Source organism: Panthera leo, chromosome D4 (assembly GCF_018350215.1).
Source record: "Panthera leo isolate Ple1 chromosome D4, P.leo_Ple1_pat1.1, whole genome shotgun sequence".
NCBI classification, from domain to species: domain Eukaryota; kingdom Metazoa; phylum Chordata; class Mammalia; order Carnivora; family Felidae; genus Panthera; species Panthera leo.
The window spans coordinates 57,321,589-57,336,661 of record NC_056691.1 but is presented as its reverse complement, the minus strand read 5'-3'; the positions used below and the strand labels follow the sequence as shown (position 1 = coordinate 57,336,661).

Below are 15,073 nucleotides of genomic sequence, written 5' to 3'. Positions count from 1 at the left end.
GTTTGAACTCCCAGCCTTCCTGACAGGACACGGGGGCTCAGGCTAGCCCTCTCCCATTCCTTTCATTTGGACACAGACTAGGAACTCTGGGCTCTGGCTTAGCTCCCCCCCCCCCCCCCCCATATCCTCACATCTAGCCTGAATATCTGCCCTGTAAGATAACAGATGTAGGGCTGTGAGTAGGGAGCCATCCCCCTTCTCTTGTGAAGTTTGCGGGCAGGGGAAGGACTGGACCTGAGCAGGGGGACTTTGGGGAGGGGACAGGAAGTGGCAATGTCAAGGCAGACTCGGCACCAGGAGCCTGAGGCATCTGTCTCAGCAGACAGCAAGAGTTGCCGAGAGCCTGGAGCTCCTGGTCTGAGCTGTCCTTTGGTACCTCTGACTGCAGGGCAGGCAGCTCCAGCTGGTGAGGGTCCTCGCTGGAGAGGGCACGAAGCTGGCGGGACAACACTAAGGAAACAAAGACTCTTCAAGGGCAGGCCAGGCTTTCCCCCAGCCCTTCTTTAATGGCATCCTCAAGCCTCTCACCTCCATGCTCAGCTGGCAGGCTCCCCCTTGTGTCAGAGGAGTACATAGCAGGTAGGACGAGGAGACAGAAGGAAAAAAGTAGGACCTGGAGAACAGGAAAAAGAAAATGAAGAAGAGCTCTAGGTTGTACCCCTATGGCTGCTGCCTGAGAAAAGAATCTCTCCTGCCGTCACCATCCTCACCAAGACACAGGTGCTGCTGCTGCTGGTTTTGTTGGATATCTGAATCACCATGGCCTGGAGTCTCTTCAGCTGGTCCAGAAGGGACCTAGAAGGAGGGCGGGTGGGGGGGAGACCATGAGCAGCCCCTGGCTGGGCACCCTGAGATCCAATGAAACCCTCCTTGTTAAGTCCACTCCTCCATCTGCACCAAATTGTCCCTTTTGCTTTTTGTCCTATTTTGCAAATGACCTCTTCCTCTCTGTGGACAAAATGCCTGAAATTCCTCATTAAATAACACCTTTCTGGGGCACCTAGGTGGCTCGTTTGGGTGTCCAGCTCTTGGTTTCGGCTCAGGTCATGATACCAGGGTGTGGGATCAAGTCCCATGTTAGGCTCCATACTGAGCATGGAGCCTGCTTAAGATTCTCTCCCTCTGCCCCTCTCCCCCACTCACACTCTCTCTTAAAAAAAAAAAAAAAAAAAAGAACATTTTGATTTTGGACAAAAAATAAGCCCCTTTCCGTCCTGCCCAGACTTAAACTCCTTTGCAGATACATTCAGTGGTTCTACACTGCCTGATCAGCTATGCACATAATCCTCACCAGGCATTCTATGTTCTCTACCTTCTGGCTCAACTTCCCTATGTTAAGGTTCCAGCCAGACTGAACTATGCTGTGTTCTTTCTGCCTAGAATGCCCCCTATCCCCACCCCAGAATCTTACCTACTATCAAATGTGATCTGTCCCACAGGGTCTTTCTTACTCCTTCCTCTCTCTTTTTGGATACTTATCCTTAGTTACTTGTGAATTTGTTCCCTGTTACTATGAGCTGCTTGGAATCATCCACTTAAGGGCAAGCACCAGACCTTGCATGTGGGCGCTGCCTAGTGAGAAATCCAGTGTGGAGCAAGGGAAAGAGTACAACAGCATAAAACGGGAGGAAGAAGGAACTGATGTTAGAGAGTTGCTTACGAATTCTGTTCCTCCAGGAGCTGTACTTTGTTCTGTAGCTCCAGATTCTGGGCTGTATATTTCAAGACTCTGAGGGAATAACAGGATATGAGGACATGGCCTGTATCCCCCCATCTTTGAACCCCAACACTTCCAACTACCTCTGTTCCCACCCCTTGGATCCCTCTCCCTTTTGTACCTGCTTTCTAAGCCTCCCATATACAGCCGCTTCTTCCTGCGGCTCTCTTGAGCAGACTTTTTGTTTCTAATCTTCCTCCGCACTCGTGTCAAAATTTGTTCCTCCATCTAAGAGAAGACAGGGAAAAGAGATCTCATCAGAGGAACATTGGACCAAAGAGTTGGAAGGCAACTAAGTTCAGTCTTTTCAATGCAGGAATCCCTTCTACAGCTTCCCTGGCCAATAGGCACTTGGCTTCTGTCTGAATGCCTCTGAAGACCCAGGGTTAATGCCCTCACAAGCCAGACCATTTTTAACAATTAATTAAAAAAAAGATCTTCCTTATACTAAGCCAACATCTGTCTCTATAGTTTCTATCAACTGGACTTACCTAGGATCTACCTCCGAGACCAGAGAGAATGAACAGTCTTTAACTGTTTTAAGGCATTTACTGTTTCTTCAGAGTTAAAAAAAAAATCTGGGCAAAATTTAACTCATCATCTTCCCTCGGGATGGACTGCATCTTCTTAATATATGTCAAACATAGGTTCAAAACTAGACACTAAAACGTGCTCTGGGGGTATAAAGGAGAGCAAGATGGTCACTGCCCTTCTAGAGGCAACACCTCCATTGATAGAGCCTTCAAACCCCACTCACTTTCTTAGTCATCTCAACTCTTCTTGTACTTTTAAGAAATTAAAATTCTCAGGGAAGCTGGGTGGCTCCATCAGGTCATGATGTCACAGTTTGTGAGTCAGAGCTCTGAAACGGGCTCTGCACTGACAGCATGGAGCCTACTTGGGATTTTCTTTCTCCCTTTCTCTCTTCCCCTCCCCCACAAAAAATAAATTAAAAAACAATTTTTTTAAGAAATTAAAACCCAACCTTTCTATCAATGAATGTTGATTTCACAACAGTACTATGGTACTGTGCTTATAAAGTTGACCCTCATCACTTAAAACTTAAAACTTGGGATTTTACAATTATTCTCACTATACTACTTCATCCAGCCTTGAGGAATTCTGGATGAATTCTAAAACTTAATTCTGCCATTCAGCTATCAGTGGGTTACCCTGAAGCCAGTGAAATCTAAGTGTCAGGGCCCCTTGCTTGTACAGTCCTTTCCAGGTCCCTATACTAATGTTGCACTGATGGTTTTGAATTCTTCTCTGTTAAAGAGAACACCAAGGGGCAGCTGGGTGGCTCCCTCAGTTAAGCATCTGATTTAGGCTCAGGTCACGATCTCATGGTTTAGGAGTTAGAGCCCCATGTCGGGCTCTCTGCTGTCAGCACAGAGCCTGCTTCAGATCCTCTGTCACCCCCTTTCTCTGCCCCTCCCCTGCTGGTTTTTTCTCTCTCAAAATAAATAAACTTTTAAAAAAGCGGGGGGGGGGGGGGGGGTGGCGCCTGGGTGGCTCAGTTGGTTAAATGGTGCAGGTCATGATCTTGTGGGCTCTGTGCTAACAGCTGGGAGCCAGAAGCCTGCTTGGGATTCTGCGTCTCCCTCTCTCTCTCTGCCCCTCCCCCACACACTCAAGCAAGCACGCTCTCTCTCTCTCTCTCTCTCTCTCTCTCTCTCAAAAATAAACTTTGAAAAACTTTAATAAAAAGAGGGGCACCTGGGCGGCTCAGTCAGTTGGATGTCTGACTTCAAGGTCATGATCTCGCGGTTCATGAGTTCAAGCCCCGCATCGCGTTCTGTGCTGACAGCTCAGAGCCTGGAGCCTGCTTCAGATTCTGTGTCTCCCTCTCTCTCTCTGCCCCTCCCCTGCTCATACCCTGTCTCTCTCTCAAAAAGATGAACGTTAAAAAAATATTTTAACTTAAAAAATTTTTAAAAAGAGAACACCAAAATTTGTGAAAGCCTCACAAAACCAGGATGTGGCTCTGCATCCACCATATTAACTACAGGCTCCAGCTTCCTATTAGCAACAAATTTGCTAAATTTTCTAATCTCAGTCCTTCCTGATATAAAATTAACAGAACCAGCCTACTTAGGACTCACAACCCCCACCTCCAGCCTTCACTCCACCAATGGGAGTCTTACCTTAGTAAGAGGAAGTGTCCCAGGCAGAGTAAGCCCCTCCTTCTCCAACAGCCTCTTCTCCTCATCTGTCAGTATCAGCCTAGCAATCCCCTGGGGTTACCAGGAGGTGGGTAGCAGAGTTGCAAGGGGGTGTCAGAAAGGAATGTGCAATGTGGGCATAATCCCGCGGTAAATCAAGTCAAGTACCTGTTCCGCCGGCTCCTCCACATGGAGTGGAGTCGTCTGGGCCCCCTCTTTTCCATACTTCCCACCATCTGCAAAAGGGAAAATATAAAAAGCCAGGCCTACGAATCCTCCCCTCCCCCTAAACTTCATTTATTTCAGACTCACCTACATCTATAGAGACATGTTGCTGTGGGAGAGAGTAGGTGTGATCATGGTGGACAAGACAGGAATCAGAGGAGCTGAAAACGTTCAACGACGTTGGGGGACTCAGCAGGGAGATCAGGAAATCCTCTACCTCCCATTCATTCAGTGTCTGCACAGGGTTCAAAGGAACAAGCCTTGACCTATCACTACCTCCTGTCTCATTGACGTCCTCCCCGCAACCTCCCGCCCGCCCCGCGCCAACCCGACTCACAGCTCCCACCCACCTCGGAAAGCGGCTGCTCTGCCCCCAAATCTCCGCTTTCTTCTAGCAGGAAGTCCAGCAGCTCCTGGTCACCCAAGTCCAATGCCAGCTCCATACCGGGTATCTACGGGAAGGATGGACAAAAACACAAAAGCTCACCCCTCCACCTGTCCACAACTCCGGACCCGTCGCTGTCAAACCACACCAGCCCCCAAGACTCGATTCTCCGCAACTTCCAACACAACGGAAGTGACGTGCCTACCCCTGAGGCATTCGGGATTTGGAGTTTCCTTTGACGCGGAAATGGCATAGAAGCTGCGCACCACGTCCCGGGAGCTATGCAAATAGAGGGGACGTCCCTGCTGCCTCCTCACCCCCTCGGGGCGGGCATTCTGGGGAACCGGCTCCGCCCTGACCCCCGGCCGAAAAAAGGAAGGGTTAGAGACTAAAAGGGAACTCGGGCGCAGTCGGACGTTTTCTCCGGATTGCGCCGCACCCTTGCTTCCTGCCGGGGAGGGGCAGGAAGCCCCTCTCTTCGCCGGTTCCCGAGCATCGAGAGCTGGGGCCAGAGCAGCTTCCTGCAGTCCCCGCAACCATAGAGCGCGGGCCCAGGGCGCCGCCCGCGGGTGGGGGACGTTTCGGGGACGGAAGTGGCCGCGAGAGTGTCGAAGGGAGGGCGAGGCCGGAGCCCGATTGCCACCCGGAGAACGAGCGGGTTAGCGGGCCGGCGGGCGGGGCACAAGCCGGGCAGCGCAGGTAGGCCGGACCGGGCCGAGCCCGAGTCTCAGGGTGGGGTCGCGAGTCCAGGCCCGGGAAGCGAGCGGGCGGGAGGGCGGGCGGGGCCCTTGACTTCTGCGTCTCCTGTTTCGGGTACTGTTGGAGTGGTCATCGTCCAATGTATCTCGGCCTGGGATCGGAGTTAAGTAGGCCGTTAAGGGTGCCAGGCCCTTCCTGGGATCAGTCCTCTGTCTGGGAAAAGTTTTGGGGAGGGTGACGAGTGGGGTGGCAGTGAGGCGCAGGGCGGGGATCGGCTTTGAGGTTAGCTGATAGCGGGTATAGGGGTAGGGAGGGAGCTTCTGGTGAGTTTGGGATTAGGTGGAGTTGGGTTTAGGAATCAAGGTTGGCTTTAGGAGATATAATGGTGGAGTTAAAATTTAGAGTTACTGGCCTGAGTCAGGTCCGTTTTATGTACGTAAAGTTTGGATTAGGTCATTATTTTTGTTTTCTAGCCAACCTAAGTCAAAGTTAGGGTTCAGGGCCAGGTTAAGGGTCAGTACAGGAATTAAATTAGAAATCTAGTTTTAGAGGTTAGAAAACATTAGGACAGTACCGGGGTAAATAGCGAAGGGGATGGGTCAGGAATCAAGTGACAAAGGAGTTTTAGGCTTAGGGATCAACATTTAGGGTTAAAGTCAGGGAATTTGGTGCTAGTGGTAAAAATTAGATCAATATTAGGGATCAATGATTGGATATGGGTGTCTGCTAGGAAAGGGATGAATGTCAAAGCCAGTATTGGGAACAGGAAACAAATTAAGGTCAGGGTTAATGTTAGGAATTAGGATTAGTTTTAGGGGCGTTATGGTTGAGGTCAGGGTAGTTGACCTCAGATAGATAAAATTTAAGAGATTGGCAGTACGTAGGCACTCTTGTTTTGCGGGGAAGTCTCATTCCTGCATGGTTGCAGAGGTCCTTTAGCCCAGAGATATGACAGACTAATTTCAGGTTAGGATTCTGGGCTTCTGCTAGAATTTCAGGCATCTGCGATTCTAGCTTCTTTATTCTGTTCTCTAAACCCAAGGCTCTTGATGTGGTCACCACAGTTGAGGGGCAGGGGTTTCTGGACTATGTTGTTTACAAGGTAGGAATTGGGAAAGGGACTGGGACACAGGAGATGTACAAGGCCTAGTCAAAAGAGGAGGACTGCTTAGGGAGAAGGGGCTATGATTAAGGGGCAGCCCACCAAGATAACACTGCTGCCATGGAAGAAAGAGATGACTGAATCCTCTGACAGTTCACCCCCACTGCCTCCCAGATCCCTCATTCTCTAGTTATTAAGTCTTCTCTCCAGCTCTCCTCCCTGGCCCTGCAGTTCACACCTCCCTGCGTACCCCCTTTCTGCAAGCACAATCCTGCATACAGAATTCTCCCCTCATCGGTAATTTTCCCATGTTGTTTATCTTACCACCGGTTCCCAGCTGCCATTCTGCCTCCCTTCCTACCCCTGAATCTTCACATCCTACCATATTTTGCCCTTTCCCAAATCTGAGCTTTCCCATCCTCTTAAAACACTCTTCCACATTTTCACTCACTCACCTACCTGCATACCTCGTGGTCATCTCCTAATACCCCACCCCCAGCCCAATATAACTATCCAGTACTCCCAGGCGCTGCTATGTGCCAACCCCTGGTTCTAAGCCTCCTTAATTTCTTGGTCCAGTTGTAGATCCCCTCCCCCCACTCCCCAAACAGAAAAGAGGAAACGAGACCCAAAGAGGAAACTGGGTCTTGCTGATCTCACGCCCAGCCAGGCCACTGACCACACCTCCATTTCACTCCCAGCCTGACCCTGCCACTGACCACAGCACTATACCCTACCCAGCGTGACCCAGCCACTGGCTGTGCCCTATACCCACCCCACCCCCCACTAACCCCAGCTTTGCTTAGACACTGCTGGTGTCCCTTCGCTCTCCCCCCATCTCAGCCTTATTTAGCCACTGACCACAGCCCCACCTCTTCTCAGCCTCCTGTATCTTGCTCTGGCCTCTGACCTCATTCTTTCATTCCCTGACTTACAATTATTTTTCCCCTTCCCCTAGCCGGATCCAGTGACTGGTCATATATGTATTTTTCCTATCACCAGTTTCCCCAGCCTTTCTCTACACCTTGTATTCCCCATTTCTAGTCCAATACAGTCACTAACCTCATCCTTTCTGCCCATACGTGGTGCTAACCACCTCCCCATCCCCTGTGCCCCAGAGCCTCATCTTCATATACCTAGATCGACCGACCCTTTCCTTCTTCCCTTCCCAACTCCTTACCCAAACTCAAGCCACCCCAGTCACTGAAAGGCTACTGGTGATAGAAGCTATGGGACCCCAGTCTAACTTCGGGCTCTGGTCCCTGAAGGTTGATAGGACAGATTGCCATCGGGTCCTCTTAAAACTACAGTTGACTGGGGCGCCTGGGTGGCTCAGTCGGTTAAGCATCCGACTTCAGCTCAGGTCATGATCTCGTGGTCCGTGAGTTCGAGCCCCACGTCGGGCTCTGGGCTGATGGCTCAGAGCCTGGAGCCTGCTTCCGATTCTGTGTCTCCCTCTCTCTTTGCCCCTGCCCCGTTCATGCTCTGTCTCTCTCTCTGTCTCAAAAATAAATAAACGTTAAAAAAAAAAATTAAAAAAAAAAAAAAAAAACTACAGTTGACCAACATCCTCCTCTCTACCATTCTAACTACTGACAACTCCTCTCACTTGTGCTAATACGGTGTCTTTCTGACCAATCTCCAAGGTAACTGCTAGAGTTATTTTCCAAAATCCAATTCTGGTTATGTCCTTTCTGTGCTCAAAGCCTCCCTTGACCTTCTGTTGCCCTTCAGTAGGTAAAATACTCCTTTCTCTCTAGTCCTCTCCTTCCCTTTCCACACTAACCCTGACTTCCCCATCACTGCTCCCTTGCAGGTACCCTGTGCTTTAACCAGCCTGCCTACTCAGTTCCCTGAATGCTCCTCCGCGATTAGCTGCTTCTCCATCTTTGCTTATGCTATTCTCTCTGCCTGGAATGCTAGCCCTGACTCACCTCCGGCTGGCATAGAGAGCTTGGGCTTCGGAGTCAGAGAAGCATGTGGATTCAGATCCTGGCTTCACAACTTAATTAGCTGTATGACTTTGGAGAAGTTCCTTAAACAAGTATTTAACATCTTTGCACCTCAATTTCCTAATCTGTAAAAATGGAAATAATGATACCTGCCTTGCCAAGTTGTAAGGATTAAATGAAATTATGTATACGAGGAAAGTGACATAATGGTCAATAAAAGATCATTATGATTTTTTATTACCTTTAATAAAGTCCTGACTTCAAATGACACTTTTCACAGAGACTTTTTGGTCCCTCTTCTCTGACCTAAAGGGATCTCTCCCCTGAGGATGCATCTCTGGACTCTTACCACATCCTGCCTTGTATTATAATTCTATATTTAGCTTATCCACTCAACTAACTGGGAGCCCCTTGAAAGCGAAGGCTAAGGCTTACTCTTCTTGCTTCCCAGTCAGTGAGAGTTTAGCCCGGGCCTTTTCGACAGCAGACCCTCAGAAATGCTTGTTGGATGAATGGAGGGAGAATGTGTAATGGGAGATGTTGGGGCAAGTTGTTCACTTACCGATAGAGGTGTGTTTGTGGGGAAGCTGTGTGAGTGGGATGGGGTCTTTACGGGAAGATAACGTGGTTGTGATAGGGTCTGTGTAGGGACTGCATGTTTGAGATAATGTGTGTGGAGACAGTGTAAGTAGCTTTGTGGAAAAGAGCTCTGTGCATAGGCTGGAGTGCAGTTAGGGAGAGTGAAAATGCATGGGTAGGGTGTAGGTGGTGAGGGGGCTATGTTGAGGGAGATCAGGTCCAGCCCTTCGCTGCCCAGTCCAGCCCTAAATGAGCCTCCAGCAGCCTGAGGCCGGATATGTCAGTCTCACCCACAGTCCTCCCCCCCTCCACCGCGGTTGCGGACTCAGAGGCCAAATTTGGTAACAGAGTGAGTGTTACTCCCCCAACCCTCATACGTTCTGACTTTGTCTTCAGCTTTCTCTCTCCCTTGTACTTCTCTGTAGCTCCCTGTCTTTCTGCAGCTCCCCTTGTGGGTATCTGCTCAGACTATATCTCCCTGTACCCCTGATTCTTTACCACCACCCCCCCCCCCCCCCCCGCCCCGTACATTGACATTCCATTCCTTGCTGGGATTTGACCTCTTGTCCTCCATTCCCCCCCCCCCCCCCCAATTGCCCAACTCCTCTGGAATGCATCTCAGGAATGTCTTGAGGGAGGAGGAGCTCCCTGGGAGGGGGGTATGGGGGGCATTGTTGCTGTTCCATAAAACATGATGGAAACGGGAGCAAAGTTCTCAGGCCAGAGCAGGAACTGGATAGCTTCTCCCCATACTTCCAAGGGCCTTGTTCTTTGCCCTCATCACCTCCAGTTCACTCTTTAATTCCCTTTCCTCCCTCACCCTCTGGTAGCTGTATGGGTGTCCACTCAGTACCAGCCTGGGAATAAGGGTAGGCATGACTCATCTCCCTTATCGGGGTGTCACCAGAGGTTTCCGTGAAGAAGATGGGGGCGTCCATGTCCGGAGGAAATGGGGGAGACATGCAATTTCAGGTTAGGGTAGAGGGTCCTTTCAGTCCTGCCCTCAGCTCCTCTGACTGCTCTACTTCACTGACCCTCCAGCCCTCCAGCAACCCCACAGCCAGGTCTGTCAAGCTACTGGGAGAGGTGGCCGAGGAATGGGGAGGTGGGCAGCGAGCTGGAACTTGGGAGACTGGAATGGTCCTATCTTGTTTGGAAATAAAAACAGAGTGAGCTGTGGTTTCTTCTCTTGTGAGACTCTGGACTGTTTATAAGGTCAGAAATGTCTATCAGATTCTCTGATCCACACCTTTCCCACATCTGCCTGCCTCCTGTTTCTACCTAGATTTCCAGTCCCCTTCACCTCATCCTTCCTAACCTCTTTATTCTCCAAATACATCTCCCTTCCCTTTTCCTGGTTCTCAGCTGGCTGCTGTATCCCAGCACCTCCACCTCTTGTTTTCAACCTTCCCCCGAGCCCAGCTTTTCCCCACCTGGGGCCCCCAGTTTGCTGGGGGGGAGGAGGGGATTGGCAGCCCGGATTTGCTCATTCTCTTAGTTGAGAGGAACCAATCCCCATACCAAACTGGGTCACATCATCAGCTGCCAGGCAGACTGGTCCTCTTGTGCACTGGGTGCCACCTGCAGGGGTTCCTCCAGCCTGCTGAGAGGTGGTGCCAGGAGAGTGGGGGAGGTGAGCATGGGACTGATATCACGAGCTACACCGAAAATACCATCAAGGGAGGCAGTGAGATGGAGAGCAGAGTGTGAGGAAGACTTGCTGAAAACCAGAGAGCATGAGAGTTGTAGTGAGGACTGGGTATTAACTTGGTGACTTGGAGCAAGGACTGAGTTAGAGGGACAGGGCTCTCTGTCTGACCTGCCTTGAAACTACCCCACCTGCCCCACCATGGTCTGATATCCATTCTGCAAAATTGGGGCGTTGACTAGGTAATTTCTGAGATCCCTCTGGATTGGAGAATCATAATTCTATCTTGAATGCCAGGGAAGCCAACCACAGGGCCTGGCTCTTTGGGAAGGCCCCCACCATGTGAGGTTAGAGGAAAACCGGGACAAAAGTAGGCCTAGATAGCTTGAACCACCAGTGTTTGGTCTTCCGGCCGGGCTAGGTCGAGTCAGTGTTTGCAGGCTTCAGGAGCTCTCGGGAATTCTCTCATATAACATCCTCATTTTGCAGAGGAGGCTAAAGCTGTCAGAGGGGAGGTCACATGATGAGTCAGGACAGAGCTCTGAAAATCCCAGACAGGAAAAAGCTAGCAAGACATAGTGGGAGACAAAGAGAAAAAAAAGACTGAACCAAGAAAAGATGAAAACAAGGCAAAGGCAGGCCTGGGAAAGGAGCAGGGATAAGGGGCAAGAGAGAGTCACTTGGTAGAAAGAAGGGAGGCACAGATTCTAGTGATAGGGATGGGGCAGTGTCCTCAGGGAACACTACATTTCAGACCTGCTGTTGCACCTTGCAGACCGACTCTCCTTCACTTATCTTAGATGGTTAGGGTTGGTTCTTTTGGTATAAATAATCTTTCACGCTTTAAAATTCTGAAATGAAACAAAAACAACCGCATCACTATCTGCTTTGGTAAGTCCCTTTCAAAAACACGGCTCCCTGGGGCACCATCTGAGGGACCTCCTCTCCTCTAATGAGGGTGTGCTCTAATGCCCTAATACCACGGACCAGGTGTAGCCAGGCTGGAGAGGAGAAGCTGCCACCATGGTTGCACTTTCGCTGAAGATCAGCATCGGGAATGTGGTGAAGACGATGCAGTTTGAGCCGTCTACCATGGTATACGATGCCTGTCGCATCATTCGTGAGCGTATCCCAGAGGCCCTGGCTGGCCCTCGTGAGTCTGAGTTACCTCGGTGGGTGGGGTGGGAGTCTTCAGTCCCTTCTTGTTCCCAGGCTCTTGGCTTTAAGGGATGACCCCATTGTCCCTCAAGGCTACTCATCCCTCACGCCTGTGCTCCGTGGTTCCCTCTGTTCCCTTTAGGCCCACAGTCCCTGGGGAAATAATAAGGGGCAACAATGCAGCCATTCAGCCACACTGGGGTCCTCATAGGTCTGAGGTGATCCATCCTCTCTTTTAGCCAGCGACTTTGGGCTGTTTCTGTCAGATGACGACCCCAAAAAAGGCATATGGCTGGAGGCCGGGAAAGCTTTGGATTACTATATGCTCCGAAATGGGGTGAGTATCACTTCTTCAAGGACCACCAACATCCTCTTCCGTCAGCTTCCCCACTCCACCTCCTGTTTTCAGCACCCACATCCATTGCCTCTGATCCTCTCCAGACTGTCTATCACAGGCAATCAAAATACCCTGCTTTTGAGTGAGCCATCGTCGTCTTACCTTCAGTAATCTACTTTCCTCCCCTCTGGCCATGGAAAAAGGAAGTAATACCTCTAGCTTAAAGTAGGCTCCTACCTCCTATTCCCGCCCCAATAGGACACCATGGAATACAGGAAGAAGCAGAGGCCCCTGAAAATCCGTATGCTCGATGGAACTGTGAAGACTATCATGGTGGATGACTCTAAGACTGTCACTGACATGCTCATGACCATCTGTGCCCGCATCGGTAAGGGGTCCTGGTGGGGCTGAGGGCTCGGGGATGGAGGCTCCAACTCTACCAGAAAACACGGGTGCAGTGCCTGGGATGCTACCAACCCCTCGCGCTCCCCCAGGCATCACCAACCATGATGAATATTCACTGGTTCGAGAGCTGATGGAAGAGAAAAAGGAGGAGGTGACAGGGACCTTACGAAAAGACAAGACACTGCTACGAGATGAAAAGAAGATGGAGAAACTAAAGCAGAAGTTGCACACGGATGATGAATGTAAGCAGAAATAGAAAAAAGAGGGCACTGGAAAATGGGCAGGGGGCCATGGGGCAGCTGTTTATTTGTTAGTTATTGACTACCTGCTTTTGTAAGATGCCGTTTTAAGATACAGGATGCATCAGTAATAAAGTTCTACACTCATGGAACTTATCGGTGAGAGAAGGTAGGAGATAAAGAACAAACAAACAGAAAGCCAAAGACCAGGCAGCACAGGCGCCCTGGGGGCTTCACATTGAGGGGACTCTCTGTGTCCCAGTGAACTGGCTGGACCATGGCCGCACACTGAGGGAACAGGGAGTGGAGGAGCATGAGACGCTTCTGCTGCGGAGGAAGTTCTTCTACTCAGACCAGAATGTGGACTCCCGGGACCCCGTGCAGCTGAACCTTCTTTATGTGCAGGTGTGGAGAGGATTTACCTGGGATGAGGGAGGTACAGAGAGGGGGGCAGAAGCACAGTGAGGGGTATTCCCGCACCCCCACACAACATTCACCTCCTTTTCTTGTGCTCTCCAGGCACGAGATGACATCCTCAATGGCTCCCACCCTGTCTCCTTCGACAAGGCCTGTGAGTTTGCTGGCTTCCAATGCCAGATCCAGTTTGGGCCCCACAATGAACAGAAGCACAAGGCTGGCTTCCTCGAGTGAGTGACCCACATCCCACACCCTGTCAGGACCCAGGACTCCCTGCCATTGTGACCCCAACAGCCCTGCCCCCATCCCGGGCCTTCTCTCTCCATTTCCTCTTCTGAAGTACCAGGGTTTGACCCACATGGGTACCTGTTTCGCTGCCATCAGCCATTTGTTTCCTCACTGGCCCCCTGTGGAACATGAAGGTAGCCTAGAATCTGCCTCTACCCCATACCTCTCAGGCAAGCATGTAGCTTTTTGAGATTCTCTGAAGAATTTTACTATAGTGGCTAGAGGGAAACAGTACATTTTTCCTCATAGGGAACATTAGACTTAGAAAGCTTCACAAGTCTCATCCACTGAGAGTTCTCAGAGTGAATAGAGTTCGGCGCCGCTTGCTTAACTTCCTCCATGCATGGTCATCCTTCTACCGAGCTCCTTCTGCTCTTGGTTCCCTGCAGTAGTGCTCTAGACTCTTTCCCTCAGGGACTGGGCCTGCAACTCAGGTTCCCTTGTCCCTTTCCCTGTAGGGAGAGACGCAGGCTGCACTCCAGAGCTAATGCTAAGTCATCTCGATTTCATGGACAATCCAGACTTTCTTCCCTCGAGCTTTCCTTCTCCCCAAAGATAATACTGTCCTAGACATTTCCTCACGCCCCTAGGCCCACAGTCCATGGCCTACATACCCCCGATGCTGTCCACTACATGCTGACCCTCCCTTTTCTGGTGTAGCCTGAAGGACTTCCTGCCCAAGGAGTATGTGAAGCAGAAGGGAGAGCGTAAGATCTTCCAGGTGAATGGGGGCAGGGGAAAGTGTTTGGGATGCCCCGGGAGCTTTGCTGCTTAATCCTACTGACTGAATGGACCCCCGGCCCCTTCCTTGTCTCCTCCCACCCCGCTTCCACCTGCCAAGCTGTTCTCCCACCTCTCCTGTGCCAAGAAAGCGGAAGACCTGGGCTTTTCATCTCAGCTCCATCACTGCATTTGCTGTGGAATTCAGTTCAATATTCTTGGTTGTTTTTTTCTTTGCATCTAACATGGGATGACAGTACCTGCCCGGGGTAGGATTGATAGGAAAATCAAATGAGATAGTATGCCTGAAATTACTATGAAAAGTATATCTTTGTACAAACATAATGTGTTATCCCCACCTCTTGAATATTCAGCCCCAAAAGTCTTCTATCTGACCTTCTACTTCCTATCTGTTCACGTCTCCAGAATGTCTGCAAATTCTTTAACTATATTCCTTGAAATGTTGCTTCTGTGTATCCTTTGTCAGTCCTCATCCCGTCACCCTCTCGTTTCTCATACCTTGCACCCCCTAACCTTTCCTGTGCCCCCTACAGTACGCTCCCATCGTAGTTAACGTCACAACTCCTTGTCTGTGATGCTATCCTCCCACGTTTCGCTAAACATTTCTCCATTTTCTACTCTAAGGCACACAAGAACTGTGGGCAGATGAGTGAGATCGAGGCCAAGGTGCGCTACGTGAAGCTAGCCCGTTCCCTCAAGACCTATGGTGTCTCCTTTTTTCTGGTTAAGGTGGGTTACAGACCCTTCTCACCATCCTCCTTATTTCCACTCTTAGTCTTTCCTCTCAAAGTCAGGCCCTGCCCTTGGTTACACTTTCCATCATCCCTACAAGTCCCATTCTCTCTACTTGCTCTGACCTTGTGAAAACTTGCCCTGTTGGCAGCCCTCTGCCACCAACTTTCCTCCAGACCCTGCCTTCTCCCTAGTGGAGCTTGTCCTGGGTCCATCCATAGACACCCAGTTCAGCTCTCCCACCCTCCTCAGCACCCCCTTGTGGTCTAGATCTGATCTGCTCG

General features: G+C 50.4%; 2 protein-coding genes across 4 annotated transcripts in view; one reads left to right on the top strand and one right to left on the bottom strand.

The window, feature by feature from the left end:
• Nucleotides 1-49: 49 nt before the first annotated feature.
• On the bottom strand, nucleotides 50-4,803 carry CREB3 (cAMP responsive element binding protein 3). The gene is made up of 10 exons (XM_042912901.1): nucleotides 4,698-4,803; nucleotides 4,458-4,559; nucleotides 4,195-4,342; nucleotides 4,051-4,118; nucleotides 3,865-3,954; nucleotides 1,839-1,945; nucleotides 1,661-1,729; nucleotides 711-795; nucleotides 529-613; nucleotides 50-450 (listed from the first exon to the last, which is right to left on the bottom strand). Exons 1-10 carry the CDS (start codon nucleotides 4,743-4,745, stop codon nucleotides 134-136), a joined length of 1,119 nt encoding a protein of 372 aa, XP_042768835.1. The 5' UTR covers nucleotides 4,746-4,803; the 3' UTR covers nucleotides 50-133.
• Nucleotides 4,804-4,888: 85 nt separating this feature from the next.
• Nucleotides 4,889-15,073, top strand: part of TLN1 (talin 1) — a 31,886-nt gene continuing 21,701 nt past the window's right edge. Inside the window, exons 1-9 of one of the 3 annotated variants that reach the window (XM_042912895.1) lie at nucleotides 4,889-5,150; nucleotides 11,463-11,625; nucleotides 11,870-11,967; nucleotides 12,226-12,355; nucleotides 12,462-12,614; nucleotides 12,874-13,016; nucleotides 13,131-13,258; nucleotides 13,977-14,037; nucleotides 14,682-14,786. In XM_042912895.1, the coding sequence (XP_042768829.1) occupies nucleotides 11,496-11,625; nucleotides 11,870-11,967; nucleotides 12,226-12,355; nucleotides 12,462-12,614; nucleotides 12,874-13,016; nucleotides 13,131-13,258; nucleotides 13,977-14,037; nucleotides 14,682-14,786 (948 nt within the window). In that variant the 5' untranslated portion in view covers nucleotides 4,889-5,150; nucleotides 11,463-11,495. Of the gene's footprint in view, nucleotides 5,192-9,476; nucleotides 9,889-11,462; nucleotides 11,626-11,869; nucleotides 11,968-12,225; nucleotides 12,356-12,461; nucleotides 12,615-12,873; nucleotides 13,017-13,130; nucleotides 13,259-13,976; nucleotides 14,038-14,681; nucleotides 14,787-15,073 lie in introns of those variants that run through there. The other 2 variants (XM_042912893.1, XM_042912894.1) reach the window with 2 other exon arrangements.

Coding starts and splice junctions, on each gene's coding strand:
- CREB3 (XM_042912901.1), bottom strand. CDS start 4,745: ATGCCATTTCCGCGTCAAAGGAAACTCCAAATCCCGAATGCCTCAGGG. Junction 4,343..4,457: donor CAGAGCAGCCGCTTTCCGAG/GTGGGTGGGAGC, acceptor AACCCTGTGCAG/ACACTGAATGAATGGGAGGT. Junction 3,955..4,050: donor TGGAGGAGCCGGCGGAACAG/GTACTTGACTTG, acceptor TGGTAACCCCAG/GGGATTGCTAGGCTGATACT.